The 21277-nt window shown below is 37.4% G+C and overlaps 1 protein-coding gene across 1 annotated transcript in view; it reads right to left on the reverse strand.

The window, feature by feature from the left end:
• Positions 1-21277, reverse strand: part of AGTPBP1 (ATP/GTP binding carboxypeptidase 1) — a 199528-nt gene that overhangs the window by 43930 nt on the left and 134321 nt on the right. Inside the window, exons 17-22 of the mRNA XM_017859926.1 lie at positions 8561-8608; positions 7848-7872; positions 5466-5492; positions 4406-4550; positions 1466-1619; positions 234-414 (exon numbers count right to left, since the gene is read on the reverse strand). Coding sequence (XP_017715415.1) covers positions 234-414; positions 1466-1619; positions 4406-4550; positions 5466-5492; positions 7848-7872; positions 8561-8608 — 580 coding nt within the window. The remainder of the gene's footprint in view (positions 1-233; positions 415-1465; positions 1620-4405; positions 4551-5465; positions 5493-7847; positions 7873-8560; positions 8609-21277) is intronic.

The following is a 21277-nucleotide window of genomic DNA, read 5'->3' on the forward strand; positions in this document are numbered from 1 at the left end:
CAAGCATTTTATGAAAGCATATTCCCATAGATACAGAATTTCTCATAATTTCATACTGCTACTAGTATCCAAAATATATTTTCATTTAAACGTTTATCTTAATTTCCCACCAAAAATTTCTTTATTCTAGAAAAATCACTAAATTTGTTAACCTGGACACTGTTATTTCAACAAGTTTATACAGGACAACCGAAATGGTCTAGAATATATTCTATAACTATTGCTTAACTTACTTTCCATTGATGACACCATCTGGATTTAACATAGGGACAATTTTAAAAATATAAGATTCTCGTAAGCTCTGAGCAGTGGGGTTATTGCTCATGAGATATTCCAACGTTCCTTTCATAACCCAACTTGCATTAGTTTCTCCAGGATGTACCCGAGCAGACAAGAAAACGTAAGGGCGATTTCCTAAAGTACACATAAAATCTCAAATTAAAATGAACAGCTACTAAAAGTTTGTGTATTTTATTTTGGGGCTTTAGGAAATGTCTCTAACTCAATTGTGAATTCTGATATAAATTAACAGAACCCAATGGTGCGTCCTACAAGCACTGCACTAGGCCCTATAAAATAAACAAATATAAAAACCGATAAAACCATATCCCGAAGGAGCTCATAACAGGACATAAAACAGTAAGTAGTATTTGATCCACTTATTTATTTCCCAATGACTAATTTAACATGTAAAATTAGTTATTTAGTATAATGTTAATTTTATAAAGAACAAGTACTTGGGGGAAGTTTAAAATATAAAACCATTTTTTCATAAAACCATGGGGAAAATAAAGAAAATATAATTTCAGCCCTGTCTTACAGTTGCTCTGATAAGCACAGAGAAAAAAGTTTATCTGCTCAGAGATTTAGCCTCCAAAATTTCACTATATACATTTAGATACACAAATCTACAAAATAATCATTCAGTTCATCACTCATATTTTCATACACAATAAGCTCTGTTTCCTGAAAATACTTTGCCTTCTTATCAAACTGAAACAGTGTTTTTTTATTACTACAGCTGTACATTCGAGGCAATTAAAAAATATATAAATGGCAGGGAAAAATAAGTAGCTATTCAGTACCAGCTATCAAAACAATTGATAGGTTTCTGGTTGTTTTATTTACAAGTAAAATCAGTTCATTTCTAAATTGATAGTATTATTACATGACCTCTTAAAATAATTTGTTGTATTCTACTTTGAATACAATTTCTAAGGACAGAACTAACAACAGTAGTAGCAAAAGAGACCTCAGAGAACATCTCATGTAGCCCCTTATTTTCAGGATAAGGAAATTGAAGCCCAGAGGTGGGCCCATGGCTAGCTAAACAATAGCAGGGCCAAGACTAGAGCCCAAGGCTTCTGGTACCTGTTCCTATTATCATTTCCATTATAAAATACAGAAAAAGCAAATCAAAGTGGGTGAGAATGACTGCTATTGTGAGTTGGGAAGACAAACTTACTGAAATGACAGATATGTTCATAATAATTAGACTCTGGCATTGCTGTTATAGTCACCAAGGGGCAGCTGTTTCCAGACAGGGTTTCACATAACACATCTTTCCGAAAATAGATTTGCTGAGGATTGTGTGCTGATTCCAATTTTTGAAGATGCATCTTGATAAAAATTTTAAAACAAAGTATACAATCACTTAAAAAGTCCCCATGATACACAGAAATAATGCATCCAGATCTCCACATAACTAGAAGTGAATCAGATTCTTAACCCCTTATCCAAAACCCTCAGGGCCAGATGTAATCTAAACATCAGTGTTTGGGAAACTTGAAAAAGGCAATATACTGTTTAAATCATTAATTATGCAGCCTCACCAACAGGGTCAGGGGTAGCAATCTGTAATACACACATTATTTGTGCAGCAAAACATATGAAGAATCACCCTAAGTGGAATCAATATTCTAAATAAATTCAGGTCAGGCTTTGCCTCCAAATGAGTTCCAAAAAACCTGTTGGTTTTCAAAGCCTTTTAAATTTTGAAATTGTGAGTGATAATAGACTTGTAACAGCAACAATCTAAAATTTGAAAAATAAAAATTATGTAGCACAAATTTTAACAATTTATTTTCCTGATTTCAAGATTAATATGGGTTTATTGTAAAATGTCTGAAACACAGTGAAAAAAACAAAGAAAAAATTTTTTTAACGTTTTAAAAATTTAAAACATCCACAATTGCACCGCCTAGATTACCACTAACACAAGGTATGTAAGCAAAACCATGATTACAGACTTTTATAATCTGATTTTATCACTTAAAAATTTATACATACACACAAACACATATATATTCATAATTATGAATACCATACCACATCATTAAACATGTTAAATGTGTATTTTTTGAAAATACAAGTTTTAATGGTCTTACGATGTGGTTATACCAAAAATAAATTGTTCAATTCCCTATTTTTAGATATTCTGTTGGTTTTCAAACTTTTGCCTATGTTCTTTCACATAATCACTGTTGACTGGGTGGTCACTATTTTCCAGAAACTGTACAGGGCATTGGGGATATGACAATGAATAAATGAACCCTACCCTAGGAAAAATAGAGAGTGCTGTGGGAGCCTGTAAGAAGGGGAGGGGAGCCTAGCCAAGTCTGGGCAGTCAGGGAAGGTCTTCCAGAGAAAACTACATTTAAACTAAACTCCAAAGGACGAGTGAAGAGGGCAGAATACTGCAGGCAGAAGTAAAAATATTAGGAAGACCACAAGACAGAACAGGGCTTTTCAAAGAATTCAGTAAGATTCATCATAGCTACAAAGGTAAGAAACAAAGAATCTGACACAGAATGAAGGGCCTGATAGACAGCTCTTTCCCAAAGCATAGTATACATACCACTGGTAACTGAGACAACTAAGTGATATGTAGGCAACATTTTAGAAGTTTAATAGGTATATATTTTATGTGAATTAGAAACAAGTCTAGCACATTAAATCTTTCATGGATTTCACAGATATTAACTGAGGATGAGGATATAATTTAAATGATTTCATGGATATTAATTGAGGACAAGGATACACTTCAAAGAGTAATCTATTTTAAAGTCTATTTAAAGATAAATAATACTTCAAACAGTATGTGGATACGGCAAAAAAAAAAGGGGGGATTATTAGAAAAAGGACAGGGTGAATCATGGTAAGAATTTTAGACTTCATACAAAGGGCAAGGGAAATCACTAAAGAGTTTTAAGCAGGGTATTTTGTGATAAGATTAGCTATAAAAGAACCCTTTGGCTACAGTCTGGGGTTTGTCGGAGGGGGTGGGGTAACTAATGAAGAGCAAAGGGGGCAAAAATGAATCCTAGGACACCAGTTACAAAGAGGTTGGCAGAAGCCCAGATGAGAAACAATGGTCATGCCTGGAAAACATCATGGTAGGGGGACTGAAAGAAGGCAGGAGAATTCAAGATACATTAAAAGGCACAATCAGTAAAGAACAATAACATAAAACCAGGCAAATAAAAACATTGAAAATATATTTTTATGTGCATTCTTATTTCTTTTCCTAGGATAAATTACTCAAAAGTAGAACTACTAAGCACAGAAAGATACATGAACATTGTACCTTTATGGTAGGTTGTAACCTTTATTAAAGTACAGTAAGTCTCATTTAAGGCTGTCAGCCTCATTTAGTCTTCTTAGGTTTGATCTCTCTTCTGCTCTATAGACTATGTTTTTCTTTCATTTTCTCCTCTCTGATAATTTGGGAACTTGTTTCTAATTATAGTGTTCCAATTTCTTTATTGGTAAATTGATCACACCTTCATGATCCTTGACCATTAGAATAGATATTCTGTTCTAAGAATAAATATCAACCACAGTTGATATTTAATTACTAGACTTGTTTGTCTATTTTGTTTTTTAGTTTCGTTTTGCCAATATTCAAAATCTCAAAAGGTCTCACACAAAACAACTCTTATACCCCAGATTCTTAAAAACCTGGATCTAGGTCTCCATAATAAAACCATTTCCTTCAGAAAATGATCTCGATTTTTCCTTCAAAAATCTCAAATTGCATCCACATTTTCCTAATATTCTATTTTCTATGAGATTCTGGTTAAACATGCAGAAATCTCACCTGCTTAAAATTTGTAAATTATGGAATCTTAGCTCAGAGAACTGTAGATTTCAACAAAAGATGGGAAGTAAAAATCATGTCAAAGTTCCTTAATACTTCTATTAAAAAAAATAAGAATCACATTCCCATTTCACTCCTCAAGAAATATTGTAGTATTTTCCAAAATCTTCAACACTAAACCCTTTTCTTATGTTATGATATTTAACTAAACTTCATTTTCCTTATGTTAGAATATTTAACTAAACTCAATTTTCTTCCATTATCTTACACATATTCATATAATACAATTTAATTTAGAGTTCTTACCTGTAAAGTTGAATACGTATATGGATAGTGATAAGCAAAGTAGCAAACATCATCTTTATGTGGAAAACTGACAGTAAATGTAATTGTATAGTAGGATTTTCCCTTTTGCCCACCTGCAGCAACTGAACTTCTTGAGAAATGATTTCTACAATAAAAGAGCATAAAACATGTTCATTTCATCCACACAAAAACTGATTTTCCTTGTTACTTTTATTAAATAGAACTTCAGGGAAAAAAGAAAACCCGAGTCTATAAAAGTGTAACTTAAATACCCTATTAAAAAAAAGCTTAGTACTCATAAAGCAGTTAACTGTTATTAGCCGATGACACTACATAAATTTTCACTTCTGAATTTACTAATTAAATGAGCTAATACTCTTCACGTCAAAAAAAATTTTTAGAACCCCATTCTTTGACATCCATACACATTATTGAATCTACAAAATGATCATCAATGGCTGCTACAATCAAGAGAGGAAAGGCTGATGGACACCTTTACGTGGATGGATCAGGCTACAAGACCTGGGTTCACTAATCAATAAGATTACAAAAAGAGAAACAATCAGAGATGATGTTGTTTCCTGACATGATGCAATGGGAATTCATTGCACCACCTATTAAGTATTCTTGCCAAAAATCAAACCTGAAGTTGATCAAGCTTCTAGATCTAACTAACAGTTTATAGGAAACTGGTGAAACAGAAGTACTTGTTAACACCACAGGGATGCAATCCAATAAAATCCAAATGTGAAACACCCTACATGACAATCCAGCTTCTTTAGCAAAATAAGAAATTTTAAAAAAGAGAAAAGGGAAGCCTATAAATTAACAGACTTAAGGGACATGTCAACAAAAATCAAATGTAATGTGCGATCCTTAGCTGGATTCTGATTAAATAAAACTATAAAACACCATTTAGAGGCAATTGGGGAAGTTTCAACATTGGATATTTCATCACAGTAAGAAATTTTCCTAATCTTTCTGTGTTGTGATAACAGCATTGTGGTTAGATTGTCTTAAACAGCCTTTGTCTTTTAGAAATATGTATGTAAGTATATACGGATAAAATACAATATCTGAAAATGGCCTTAAAAATTCATTGTGGAAGTGTAAGTTTTAATTTCCAAAATGTTAACTGGAGATGTGTTCCAAATACAGTACATCAGCTTACACAGTTCATCTTTGACTGTAAATATGTGATCTACGTATAGCAAATTAGAAGTAAGTGCTAGAGGTCGGGTGCAGTGGCTCACGCCTATAATCCCAGCACTTTGGGAGGCTGAGGTGGGCAGATCGCCTGAGGCCAGGAGTTATTGCCAAAAATCAAACCTGAAGTTGATCAAGCTTCACCATGTGTTGATAATTGTTGAAACTGGGTGATGAATATATGGGGCCTCATTATCTTATTCTCTGTTTTTGTAAATGTTTGAAGATTTCCATAATAAAGTTTTTAAAACTATACATTACTTTACAGAGTCTAAATACTGCTGACATATGCTGACTTAAAGATGCTCTAACAACTTAATTTCTAAAATTCTGAATCATCTTGTATCATTTAAGCCATGAAATGAAGAAAAACCAGGGCCTATAGGTTATTCTTTCATGCACATAAATGTTCAAAGTATTTTCAAATTGATATAGTCTTCATTAACTTATGCACAGTATCTTGAATAGATACCCAATGACAGAGTGCTAAGGATTAACAAAAATGCAAAACAAGTTCAAAAACTAGTCCTTGCCAACTCTTTTCCCTCAAAAGTTTAACATTTAATTGGAGAGGTATTTATACTACCACATTATAGCTATATGGCAGTTTCTAGCTTATAAACCAGTGAAACATACATTATGTCATATAATGGTGAAAAGCAGTTTTATTCCATTTTATAGATAAGACAAACAAGCATCACAGGACTTAGCTGACATGAAAAGTTACGGCACAATGCAAAAACAGATTTTAATCCTTATCATCTAAATTTCAGGCCGGGCACTTCTGTTCATGCCTGTAATCCCAGCACTTTGGGAGGCTCAAGCAGATGGATCGCAACATGGTGAAAACCCAGTCTCTACAAAAAAGACAAAATTAGCTGGTTCACAACTGTAGTCCCAGCTACTGGGGAAGCTGAAGTGGGAGGATCACTTGAGCCTGGGAATGATGATATGCTCCTGAGGCTGTAGTGAGCCGGATCGCACCACTGCTTTCCAGCCTGGGCAACAGGGCAAGACTGTGTTTCAAAAAAAATATTAAAATTAAAATAAAAAAAATTAAAATTAAAATAAAGCTATCTCAGGCTTAAGGAAAACAACTAGAATAGAGTCTTACATAGAAAGTGATTAATAAATGTTTGTTGAATTGAACTCCACTTACAGATCAGGAAGTAGTAGCCAAAAGAAAAGACAGAACCTAAACTAAAAATATAAAAATCCTTGCCATCATCCCTTACATAGAACTGAAGAACTTGTCCTGCTACGATCATTCATTTTGCAATGTGAAAAAGCATTCCTTGATTGACAATTTCTAATGTGACAACATAAAGAAGCGTGAAAGAAAGAATGCATTTTGAAAAACATTGTTTCATTCTTTAATAGTCTAAATAATTCTGCTAAAATCTAGCCAAGCACTGCTCGGTTGCTTCACCTAACTTTATGAGAAACATATTATATATGTTTCTATTTTTTATATTAGTCTACCATTAAAAAAAGTACAAGATGTATTATGGTGCAGATGAATTACATATTACCTTTACTTCTGTTTCTCATTTATTTGCTATTCATTTTGCTAATAAGAGTAAGGAAGAAATCTTACTGAGATGAATCCCAAAGAAGATTTTCTTTCCCAGAAAATAAGAGTACTCAAGACCAAGTTTTTTCCAAAGCCATGTCAAAACAGTTTAATTTTAGAAGCCTTCTTCTAATTGATAAAACTAAAAAAGAGGGGCATTAGTGCCAATTAAGCACAATCTAAAAAGTCAAAATTCACCATACAGAAACGTCAGGATTGAACTTAGTAACAGAGAAGAAACAAGGGTGCCAAGTGGAATCAGCAACGAACATGACCTGGAAACATTTGCAGACACAGAGTAAAAATGAGAAGCAAGATACATGAGAATCCTCGACTACTTAGAGGTGGACCTGAAGAATAATCAAACTGTTCCACAGAAGTAGGAAATGATTTCTAGCACTTAATTCTTTGTATTTTATTTTTATTTCTCGCTGACTCTTTATTATATTGTTATTCTCACTTTACCTTGTTTCTTTTTTTTTTTGAGATGGAGTCTTGCTCTGTCCACCGGCCGCAGGGCTGAGTGCAGTGGTGGGCGATCTCGGGCTCACTGCAACATCAGCCTCCCAGGTTCAAGTGATTCTCTTCCCGTCAGCCCGATAGGCTGGATGAGCAAGCACGCACTACAGATGCCCAGTTCATTTTTGTATTTTTGGTAGAGACGCGCGTTTCAGCCATGTTGGCCAGGCTGGTCTCCGACTCCTGACCTCAGGTGATTGCCACTTCAGCTCCCAAAGTGCCTGGGATTACAGGCGTGAGCCACCACAAGCGCGGCCTCTACGCCTTATTCTACTTGCTATAGAGTAGATCGACATATTTATGCAGATCGACAGATGAATAGGTAAGCTGATGTACGTGTATTTGGAACACATCTCCAGTTAAGCATTTTGGTAAATTACAATGAATAAATAGTCTGTGTGTTAATATAAAAAGCGGAACAAACTAGGAGTTATACTTGATATCATAGGAACACAAAAAGCTACTCAAATTACTACTCGTACATTTCTACATTTCAGTTTTATTCAATAAAGTTTGCCAGAGTTTTAAAGCTGGAAAAGCTCGAGGACACATAACTCTCTACAGCAGTGGAGACACGCTGGACCTAAGTTTATCTGCCTACTACAACAAGCTTTTACTTCTACTATCATAGCAGCTCCCGCAAGTGGCAGTCTCAGTTCGAAAGATTCTTCTAGAATTACTAAAGCATAGCACCACAATTCAAAGTATGCTCATAATAGACACTCTAGCTGTTTCCTTTTACACTGAAACAGGATGTAGCTGCTAATACTGCTCTGTAAGGCTGATGTTCTATTAGATATTCTTAAACATACCTTACTTACTAGTAACGCAAATGTCAGTCCATCACGAGTCACCACGGTCTGCATTTAATGCTTCCTGAACCGAATCATGTGTGGTTTGCATACCTTTGAAAGAAAAAGAGCGAAAAAATTATTTTCAGAATTTTTTGAATTAAAAATTAATCTTGCCTTTTCTGTAGAAAGCACAAACATTCAGGCGCAGAAATAACAACTACATTTCAGTGTTTAGTAGCGTTATTTTAAAAGCTTCCTGATGCATTTCTTAAACATCCAAGTCAGATCAGGTTGACATGCTTTTTATATTTTCAGTTTTTATATATAGCAGGATTTTACACTCACACTTTAGAGCTCGAAAAGTGCATTCAAACTCTTTTCTACATTAAATTTTCTCATGAAATCAATTAAAGATACACATATTTCGCTTATAAAAAGTGACAGTCTTCAAAACATACGTAAAACATAATGTAAGCTCTCCGTGGATTTGCCATCTACCAGCTGCGAATTAATCGGGAAAACGCGCACAAAATGGCATTGTCTTCGCTTTCTTAACCCACTCTTACTTCCAGTGACGGTATGGGTGTTCGTAGGAACAGAAACAGGAAGCGCGGACTGCAAAGATAAAGTATAGTTTTCTTGGGTATTCTTAGAAAATATGTTTTCCACATGAACTTTAAAATGCTATCTTCCTAATTTCTAAATGATATACTAGTTTCTAGATTGAACTCCGAATTAAATTTCATGTTATCATCTATAGAAAGGCTGACAACCTTTTATTGAGATCTGGTTTGACTTGTCTTAAATTCTAACTTAAGGATACGAGTCATTTCTTTTCCTGGCTACAGAATCAATTTTATAAACTTTACCTGTGAGTTATTTTTATGCAAGATTCTTTTTTCGCTTTACCATTCTGATTGGTTATTCCCACAATGAGAGCGGCACTATTCATTTATTTTTTCATATTTAATCTTAATATTCACGTTATCAAATAAAGATAAACTAATTTTAAGCAGGTTTTAGTAACGTCTCATGAATTTTCTCAGTATATAAATGTAAAATATATATTATTATCCTCTTTCTAGTCATCTCTACTCAATCTATCTTATTCATCTTTCCTACTCCATATAAATACAGCAGTTCATACAGTAAATTCCACCAAACTCAAAAGAAATTAAATGCTAGAATATGACGTGGGGCAGCAGAACAGACCAATTCTCTTTTCATGGACTCAGAACCAAATGTTTCTCCTTCCATTGAAATACTTTGCCCTTTTTGTAAAACACATCAACTTGTACAGTTTAATAAACATAGCTAAACAATGAATAATTATCTGATATTGAGAGCAACACTGTTCTAACATGTTTTTTACCTGTATTAGCGATTAGTATACAATCCTCACAACCACTTTTAGATGCGTAACATGCTAACTTATTCAGACATATTCACTATAATTTTATTATACTTCAGAGTTTTAATTACTTTATCAAATGCCTTTTCAACATCTAATAATAGAATCAAATGGCCTTTCTCCTTTAAACTGTTGATTCAATAAATTATGTTGGTAGGCTTCCTATTGTTGAACTATCTTTGCGTTCTAAGAAAATGCTACTCTTTTAACACTATGTGACTAAGTTAACTAATATTTAGAATTTTTCCATCTAAATTCTTAAGATGATCTTTCTTATTTCAATTTACTTTTACCAAGTATGGTAAAGGTTATACGAGCTTCAGAAAACTAACTTTTAAAACTTCCTAAGTATAAATAATAAAAGCATCATCTATTTTTTAAAGGATAAATATAATTCAGCTGGAATATCATGTCAATATGATGACTTATTAATAAACATATTTTTTAAAATTTCCTTTCAACAGCTATAGCCTCTTAAGAATCTCACTTCTTCCTAATCGCTTTGGGTATTTCTCGCTTGCGCTCTCTCTCTCTCTCTCTCTCCTGATGTCCCTAAGTTTTTGGTTTCTTTATCATGTGTTATCATTTCTTAGAATTCAGTCTACTTTTTTTAAGTGTATTTCCAGGATACAACTAACTTTTAATTCAATTTGGCTGAGTTGCTTTCTAGGAAATCTCAGATTGCATCCTGTTACTGCTTGTCACTGGACGCCCAGATCAGTGCCCCTTTTTCTTGTATCTCACGCCTCCGTCTCGGGTTTCAAATGGGATCCTAGTGAATCAAAAAATCAAACTTGTTGATTATATTACTCAAATTCTCTATAGCCTTACTTATTTCTGTTTTCTTGATGTGTCAAATTCTGAAAGGAGGACTTTAAATTCTCATAAATGTTTTCTAATCAAGTTGTATTTCCTGGAGCTTTTTGTCCTGCTTATGTAGGTGCCATGTGGCTAGGGTTGTTGTGCTATATAAAGGTTTACAGCATCTTCAAGGACTGCAACTTGCAAATACAAAATATCTGTCTTTATGCAAGTCAGTATTTTTGACCTTGACATTTTAGTCTGACATTATTATTTATTTATTTTCTGAGATGGAGTCTCGCTCTGTGCCCAGGCTGGAGTGCAATGGTGCCATCTCGGCTCACTGCAACTTCCACCTCCCGGGTTCAAGTGATTCTCCCGCCTCAGCCTTCCGCATGCCACCGTGCCCAGCTAATTTTTGTATCTTTTGGTGGAGATGGGGTTTCACCATGTTGCCATGGCTGGTCTCAAATTCCTGACCTCAGGTGATCTGCCCGCCTCGGCCTCCCAGAGTCTTGGGATTACAGGTGTGAGCCACCGCACCCGGCTAACTGACACGACTATTAACCACTTTTGCTTTATTTTAATTTCATTTGGCTAGTTTATCTTCGCCCATTCATTTTCAACCTTGTCACTGAATACACACACACATACACACACACACACACACACACACGGTGGGGAGCAGAGGAGACAGGGAGAGAGAGAGACAGAAGAACAGAGGGAGAAAGGGAGAGAGAGAGAGACCACACTAAACTGTGTTACTTTTAATATCTGACCTTTTGAGGGTACTTCACAGTTTATTCATAGTTGGTGACGATGGATATACATTTCATTGTATTCTCTACATCTTATTTTCTACTTCTGATATCAACAAATGCTTTTTTTGTTCTTCCTTACCATTTTATTTTTATTGGTTTGGTTACATTGCTCCACATTTTCTTTTCTTCCTTAATCTGGAAGCTTTCTATCACGCTTTTCAATTCTACTTTTCCACCCTCATAGTCATGATTGATACTTTTCTAACACTATATTAAATAACTAAGCCATCCCACTGAGACAAGTTAATTTTCACTTCTCCTATATTACCCTCCTTAGAATATTTTTGGTTAACACATTTTATAAGTTCCAATACTTCTATCTTGAGACCTTTTACTCATGTTGTTCAGAGAGAGATCAGATAGCACATTTCTGAATTACTGTTTTTGAGACAGACCTTCACTCTGTATATTTTCTCAATTCTTATAAACACTGACATGCAGTTTGCTGGCAGCGACAAACAATTTACAGATTCTTCAAAAGACATTTGGATGTCCACTGGCTTCCAGTGCCACAGACGAGCAGTCCAACACTAGTTTAATTTTTTAAACATGCAGAAAAATACAGTGATTAAGAGCATGCAATCCACAACCAAACTTCCTGGGTTTGAATTCCAACTTCACCACATACCAGACGCATGATCCCGGCCAGACTATTAACCACTCTATGCCCCCATTTTCTTTTCTGTAAAATGAGGGTGACAACCTCACTGAGTTGTTTGTTGTGTGGATCACATGTGTTAGCACTTGGAACAAGGCCTGGCATGTGGTAAATAATCAATGAATGTTAGCTGCTGGTATTATTATTATCATTATTTCCTTTTAAGTAACCTATTCTTTTAAAGTAGAAGCATGTTAAAATTTTCTCTTTATACTTGAAACTCAGAAATTTCACTGGTACCTATAAAATAAGTCTGCCTTCCTGATCCCTTCCTGGGACGCAGTAAGCCACTTCAATCTGAAGTTTTGACCCCCTCCAGCCACATAAAACTCACCATAACACAAAACTCATTATAATAGTTTCAATAGTGACCACAGGAGACAGAGGAGGGGCTTCAAGATGGCTGACTAGAGGCATCTGGCACTTACCTCCTCCACAAAGCAGCAGCAAAATAGTGAGTAGATAATCACATCTAAGACAGGACACTGAAACTCAACAGAAAACTAACAAGAATACCTAACACAAGGAAGGAGAGGGAAGGGAGGCAGGCTACTTGGCCGGGAGCCCAGGGAGGCTTCCCAGTACAGGAAAAGGGTAAGTAAGATTCTCAGTGGTCCACATCCATACTACAGACTCCTCTAGTCCTAGCCAGGGGGGAGCCCCTCCATCCTCACAGGTCCTGAGACTAACACAGGGAGCTGCTTTGAGACTGCACGAAGGCATTGCTCCAGAGAGTGAGTTCACATGGGGTGTGACCTAAGCAGCAGCAGTACTGGCACAGTTCTGAGAACCCAACCCCCACTCAACTGCATCCTGCCCGCCTCCCCAACCCACAGCCACCAATGCCACAGGCTGCTGCCACTGAAACCTAAGCAAAAGTCACTGGCAGAGACCCCACCTCCCAGCAGCAAGCTGTCATGCATTTGCAGGTGCCCAGAGGACAGGCTCCTCTACCCGCAGCCACCACCACTGCTGACCGCTGCCACTGGGGCCAAGCACAAGCCCCTGGCAGCAACTCCATTGCCCTCGGCAGTGTGATCACCCTACATTAACACATGCCCTGCAAACAGGCTCCCAAGTCCCCAGCTGTCACCTGGGGCTGAGGCACACACTCCCCAGCCTGCCACTGATAGCAGCTTAGCAATCCCTAGCAGCAGGGCTGGGGTATATTTGCAAGCTCCCTGAGGGCAGGCTTCCCCAGCCCACCAGCTCTGCTGCTGCCCCCACTCAAACACTCTAAGAGGAGTCTAGGGATCACCCCAGCCATCCTCGTTACAGCCAGAGCCCCTATAAATCACGTGAGGGGCTTGAGGACAGGCCTGCCAGGCCTGGCTTCCCCACCATCCCCAACACCAGAGCATACCTGGGAGCCTAGGGATCGCTCAGCCATGTCACCCACTGCTGGCACCTCAGCATTCCTCCCAGGGGTCTGAGGATGGGCCACCTCGCCTGCCACTACCTCCACAGCTGGCACACCCACACACACCACCTGCGGGTCTGGGGACTGGACCACCCAGCCCGTCAGAGCCAACACCAACACTAGCATACACCGCTTAGGAGGCAGAGGGTTGTCCCACCACTGGTCCTGCCATTGCTCATGCTATGCCTTCTGCTCAGGAGCCAAACGACCCACCCACCTATCTGGCCCAAAGCTGCAACTGCCAGCATCTGAGAAGGCTGCATGGGGGCCCAAGAACTGGTCCACTTAGCCCCACTTAGACCCACTAACACCAGTCATGCTGGATCCTAAGGACAGGAATCTGGCCTGCTGTTGCCACGCCTGGTGCTCAAGGAATGGCCGACCTGGCACCCTCATTCCCAGCAAAATTTCACCGCAGCCACCACCAACAACCACCCCCTGAGCCACTGAAGCAATTACAGAAACCACTGACACTGTTTACAACCAAAGACATCATACAGGGACTATATTACTGCATCTACTCAGAAGCAAAGCCACAGTGCCCTACCCAGCCAATATCATAGACAGGCCTTCAGAAAAAAGTCCTCCCCATGAAAGTAAATTAAAAAAATTGGAAGATGCGACTGTTATACCAGATGTGCCAATAATAACATAAGGACACAAGAAACATGGGAAAAAAAAAAAAACAAGAAAATATGACACCTCCAAAGCAACTAATAATTCTCCAGCAACAGATTCCAATGAGACAGAAATACATGAAATGCTGGAAAAATAATTCAAAATAATGATATCAAAGAAGCTCAGTGAGATATAAGAGAACACAGATAAATAATACAAAGAAATCAGAAAAACAATTCAGAAGGTAAGTGAGAAGTTTAACAAAATAGATATCATTCTTTTTTAAAGCCAAACACACACTGGAACTGAAGAATGTTCATTGAAAGACAGAAAAAAATATATTAGAGATCTTTGACAATAGACTAAAGCAGAGGACAGAATTTCAGAACTTAAAGACAGGTATTTTCAAATAACCCAGTCAGACACAAATAAAGAAAAAAGGAATAAAAAAGAATGAACAAAGCCTACATGACATATGGCACACCATAAAGCAAACACATATTCAATTTTTTGGTGTTCCAGGAAGCAAAGAGAAGATATGAGAGAAAGTAAATCTATTTAACAAAATAAATAGCTGAAAGGCAGAACAAGGTGGCCAAATAGAAGCCTCTAGTGACTACCGCCCCCAACTCCATGCCCCACAATAGGAACACCGAATTGAACAACTGTCCACGCAAGAAAGCACCTTTTTAAGAACCAAAAATCAGGTGAGCGATCATACCAAGGAAATGCACTGAAGAGGGTAGGAAAGACAATCTGGAATTGCTCACGCCACCCCCACAGTCCAGCAGCAGTGGCCACATGCAGCAGAGAATCTGTGTGCTTCAAGGAGAGAACATGCAGTGACTATGGGACTTTGCATTGGAACTCAGTGCTGCCTACATCACAGCAGAAAGCAACACCAGGCAGAAGTCAGCCAGTGTCCACAAAGAGAGTATTCAGACTGACCTAGCCAGATGGGAATTGCCCATCCCAGCTGTCAGAACCTGAGTTCTGGTTAGCCTCATCACCGCAGGCTAAGGCACTCTGGCGTCCTAAATAAACTTGAAAGGCAGTCTAGGTCACAAGGGTTGACATTCTGGACAAGTCCTGGTGCTGTGCTGGGCTCTGAGCCAGTGAATGTGGGTGCATGCGGCCCAGTGGGACACCAACCAGAGTAGCCAAGGGAGTACTCATATCACCCTTCCCCCAACCCCAGGAAGCACAGCTCACAGTTCCAGGAGAGGCTCCTTTCCACTTGAGAGCAGAGAGAGGAGAACAAAAAGGTCTTTGTCTTATAACTTGGATACCAACTCAGTCACAGTAAAACTGGGTACCAGGCAGAGTCCTGAGGCCACCATTACAGGCCCTAGGCCCCAGTTGACATTTCTAAACACACCCTGGGCCAGAAGGGAACCCACTGCCTTGAAAGGAAGAGCCCAGTCCTGGCAGGATTCATTACCTGCTGGCTAAAGAGCCCTGGGGCCTTGAATAAACATCAGTGGTACCCAGGCAGTTCTCACTGCAAGACTTGGGTGAGACCCAGAGCCATGCTGGCTTCAGGCGGTGGCCACAGGGAGGTACTACTTTTGCTCAAGGAAAGGAGAGAGAACAGTAAAGGGGACTTTGTCTTGCAGCTTGGTCACCAGCTTGACAACAGTTCCAAGAGGGCTCCTCGGGTCCACGATTTCAGGTCTTGGCTTCTGGACAGCATTTCTGGACCTGTCCTGGGCCACAGAGGAGCCTGCTACCCTGAAGGGAGAGACCCAGGCCTGACAGCATTCACCACAAACTGACTGAAGAGACCTTGTGCTTTGAGGGAATGTCAGCAGGAGCCAGGCAGTGGTCAACACAGGCCTGGGATGGTGACGGATATGGGAAAAGACTTCTACATGAAGAAAAGAGACAGAAGAGTGGGAAGAACTTTGTCTTGCAGTTTGGGTGCCAGCTTAGCTGCAGTAGAACAGAACACCAAGTAGATTCCTAACATTCCTGACTCTAGGCTTTGACTCCTGTACAGCATTCTGGAACCTGCCCTGGGCTGGGGGAAGTTCATTGCCCTGAAGGGTAGGACACAAGCCTGGCTATAAAGCCCTTGGGCCTTGAGTGAACACATCAGCAGTAGCTAGGCAGTGGTTGCCGCGGGCCTTGGGCAGAACCCAGTGCTATGCTGGCTTTGCGTCTGACCTAGTATAGTAAAAGTGGTGGCAGCCACAGGGTTGCTTGTATCATCTCTCACCCGGCTCCAGGCAGCTCAGCACAGAGAGACAGACTCTGTGTGTTTGGGAGAAAGTAAGTGAAGAAAACAAGAGCCTCTGCCTGATAATCCAAGAAATTCTCTTGTACCTCACTGAAGGCCACAAAGGTGGTATCTCTACAAGTCTGCAAGGGTCACAGTGTTACCAGGCTTGGGTCCCCCTAGTGCAGATATGGCTGCAGTGACCAAAGATTTAGACCACAACATGCAATTCCCTTTGAATATTTGGAAACCCTTCCCAAGAAAGATGGGTACAAATAAGCCCAGGCTCTGAAAACTACAATAAATACCTAGCTCTTCAATGCCCAAACACCAATGAACATCCGCAAGCATCAGGACCATCCAGGAAAACATGACCTCACCAAATGAACTAAGGCACCAGGGACCAACCCTGGAGAAACAGAGATATGTGATCTTTCAGACAGAGAATTCAAAATAGATGTTTTGAGGAAGCTCAGTGAAATTGAAGATAACACAGAGAAGGAATTCAGAATCCCATGAGATGCATTTAACCAGGAGATTGAAATAATTTTTAAAAATCAAGCAGAAATTATGGAACTGAAAAATTCAACTGACATACTGAAGAATGCATTATACATTATAGTCTCCCGGCAGCAGAACTGATCAAGTAGAAGAAAGAATTAGTGAACCTGAAGACAGGCTATTTGAAAATACACAGAGAAGACAAAAGAAAAAAAAAGAATAAAATGAAGTATGCCTACAATATCTAGGCATACTTCAGTATCCTCAAAAGGACAAATTTAAGAATTATTGGCCTTAAAGAGGAGGCAGAGAAAGAGATAAGGTAAAAAGTTTATTCAAAGGGATAATATCAGAGAACTTTCCAAACCTAGAGAAAGATATCAACATTCAAGTACAAGAAGGCTATAGAACACCATGCAGATTTAACTCCAAGACTACTTCCAGCCATTTAATAATCAAACTACTAAAGGTCAAGGATAAAAAAAGGATCCTAAAAGCAGCAAGACAAAAGAAACAAATAACATGCAAAGGAACTCCAATATATCTGGTAGCAGACTTCTCAGTATAAACCTTACAGGTCAGGAGAAAGTGGCATGCCACATTTAAAGCACTGAAGGAAAAAAAGCTTTGATCCTAAAATGGTAAGCACATCCATTGAAAATGTCCTTCAAACATGAAGGAGGAATAAAGACTTCCCCAGACAAATAAAAGCTGAGGGAATTCATCAACATCAGACCTGTCCTACAAGAGATGCTAAAGGGAGCTCTTCATTCTGAAAGAAAAGGACATTAATGAGCAATAAGAAATCATCAGAAAATACAAAATTCAATGGTAATAATAACTGCACAGTATAATATAATACTGCAATTGTGGTGAGTAAACTACTCATATGTTGAGTAGAAAGACAAAAGATGAACCTATCAAAATAATAATACAACTTTTCAAGGCACAGAATAATAAGATATAAATAGAAACAACAAAACATCAAAAAGTGAGGGGGGAAGAAGTTAGAGGTATAGAGCCTTTATTAGTTTCATTTTTGCTTGTTTGTTAATTTGTTTTTGCAATCCATGTTAAGTTGTCATCAGTTTAAAATAATGGGTTACAAGATGTTATCTGCAAGCCTCACAGTAATCTCAAAAAACCTACAATAGATATACAGAAAATCAAAACAGAAATTTAAAAATATCACCTGAGAAAATCACCTTCACAAAAGGGAAGATAGGAAAGAAAGAGGGAAAGAAGAGAGGCCTACAGAACAATTAGGAAACGACAAAATGGCAGGAATAAGTCCTCACCTACCAACAACAACGAATGTAACCTGACCAAACTCTCCCATCAAAGGAAACAATCAACAGGGTAAAGAAATCACCTGTCGAATGGGAGAAAATATTTACAAACTATTTATCCGACAAGGGATGAGTATCCAAAATATACAAGGAACTCAAAAAACTCAATAGTAAAAAAAAAATCATAATAATCTCATTAAAAAGTATGCAAAGGACATAGACTTCTCTCAAAAGAAGATATACAAATGGCCAACAGTCATATGAAAAAAATGTTCAACATCACCAATCATCAGGGAAATGTAAATCAAACTACAATGAGATACCATCTTACCCCAGTTAAAATGGCTATTATTAAAAAGAGGGAAAAAAAGTAACAGATGCTAGTGAGGATGTGGAGAAAAGAGAACTCTTCCACACTGTTGGGAACATAAATTAGTGTAGTCACTATGTAAAACAGTACAGAAATTTCTCAAAAAGCTAAAAATAAAACAACATAAGGTCCAGCAATCCCACTACTGGGTATTTATCCAAAGTAAAGGAAATCAGTATACTTAAGGGATACCTACACCCACCCCATGTTTACTGTAGCACTATTCACAATAGCAAAGACATGAATCAACCTCAGCATCCATCAATGGATGAATGAATATAGAAAATGATATGTATACACAATGAAATACTACATGGCCATAAAAAATGAAATCATGCCCTTTGCAGCAACATGGATGGAACTGGAAGTCATTATGTCAAGTGAAATAAGCCAGGCATAGAAAGACAAATCTTGCATGTTCTCACTCATGTGTGGGAGATAAAAAAGTTGATCTCATGGAAGTAGAAAGTAAAATAATAGATACAAAAACTGAGAAGGGTGTGGGGCAGGGATGGGGTGATGAAGACAGGTTGGTTAATGAGTGCAAGCATATAGTTCAAGAAAAGAATTAAGTTGTAATGTTCGATAGCAGAGTTGGGTGACGATCAGAAACAATATATTGTATGAGAGGACTTAAAATATTCCTAACATAGAGAAATGATAAATTATCAAGGTGATGGATACCCTAAATACCCCGACTTGATTGTTACACATTCTATACATGTAACAAAATATCACACATACCCCATAGATATGTGCAAATATTATGCATCAATTTCTAAAAGTTAACTACATAAAGTAGTGAAAGGTTCAAGTTGAAGTCAAAGGGCACTTTAGATTTGTCTCATGTGTTCTAATGTTATAAAAAACAATTATTCTTATATTATATTTAAAACAATGTATTCTTGTATCACACTTAAAACGATCACATGAAATTTTGGTCACAGTGAAGTTAGCTATATTTGGATATTCTGACTGTAACAAAAACCATTTGGACAAAGTAAGTTGCCCCAGCAAGAATCAATCAAATGAAATAAACTCAGACTAAATAAACCAGTCTATTCAACTTGATATAGTAATAGAAAGCCTATATCTGAACAAGATTTATTCATTAGCCAAAGGATAAACCTTCATATACATGAAACAAGTGTGCTTAAAATTGTCCATTTTTTGCCTCAAATATAGATAATCAGAATATTAAATTGCCAGAGTAACATCCAATGGCACTAGCCCCTAATAATATCCAAGTAAAGGCCAAATTTTTACTGAGGACATGGTCAATATTATGTGCAAATACAAAGAAAGATGAGGTGTTTTAGGTCCTAATCATTAATGTACTATAAATCACAGATTTGTAAAATGTTGGAGTTGATGTTAACACCCTCATTTAACAGATGAGGAGAACAAAGAAAGTTTAAAGTGGAACTCTAACAAACCTGAAGGCACTTATCGTAAGCTGCATGTTATCTGCACTCAGTGACTCTATGTAGAAAAAAATACATGCTTCTAACATATCTAGCATTACAGCTGCAATTTCAGATTCAGATTCAGGTGGCTGCCATTATCCTCCAGTCTCAGAATTTGGTTTTTCATCCCAACCAAAGAAGAAATAAATAAACTCAATAAGTAGCACAAACAAAACCACACATGGCCCAGCCCTTCAGCATTACTAGAAGACAGAATATAACAAACTTTAAATTGTTTATAAATAGTAAAATGAGCGAAGATATAGAGGGCAGATGGAACAATAAAATCGGGGTTGAAATCCTTAAAGTAGATTTTAGAACAAAAAATACTTAGAGAAAAAGGAGGAACTTTATAATGACAAAGTCACAATTCATAATGAAAATATAATACTTAATATCAATGCATCCGATAAGATCAACCTCCTACATAAAGCAGAAACTACAGGAGATATAAAGAGAAATCGATAGTGACATACTATTGATAATAGTCTTCAAAGCACCACTCTCAGAATAAGACGGATCAATTGAACAAGAAAACAAAACATAGAGAACCCAATAACATAATCAATACGGCAATTTTTACATCTAAATGTCAAATGTCTCATCCTGATACAGACGAAAAATGTATCTTCTTATGTGAAGATATATTCTTTATATCTTCTTCTCAACAGCACATGATACATTCATAAAAACTGATAATATATATGACAATATATTATCAGCAAATTTTAAGTAAAGATGACTTCTTTGCTTGGAATTTGATGATAATATATTAAGATATAAGATATAAAGAATTTATCTTCTCAATAGCACAATACATTTATAAAAACTGATAATGTATTACATCACAAGGAAAACAACAATAAATTTCACAAAATAGAAATATTACAAACTCTCTGATCACAGTGTACTAAAACTAGAAATTACAAACAAAATGAAAAAACAAAACAGGGAGGGAACCCATGCAGGAGGATGGAAGGAAGATTGATTTGGGATATCAGACCCTCAATAATGTGGAGGAAGGCATCTGTCCAAATAGACAATACGGAGATTGTTACATAAACTGGAATTGATCTAATAAGTTATATGGATAATGGGGCCCAAAATTATCTATCTTGGAGAAGAAAGTTGTAAATATGGAAAGAAAACAAGAATAAAGCCTGTGTTACTTGCTTGAAAGTTAAGGTATAAGTATAACCTCGTGGCG

Source organism: Rhinopithecus bieti, unplaced genomic scaffold, assembly GCF_001698545.2.
Source record: "Rhinopithecus bieti isolate Rb0 unplaced genomic scaffold, ASM169854v2 scaffold_51345, whole genome shotgun sequence".
NCBI lineage: Eukaryota > Metazoa > Chordata > Mammalia > Primates > Cercopithecidae > Rhinopithecus > Rhinopithecus bieti.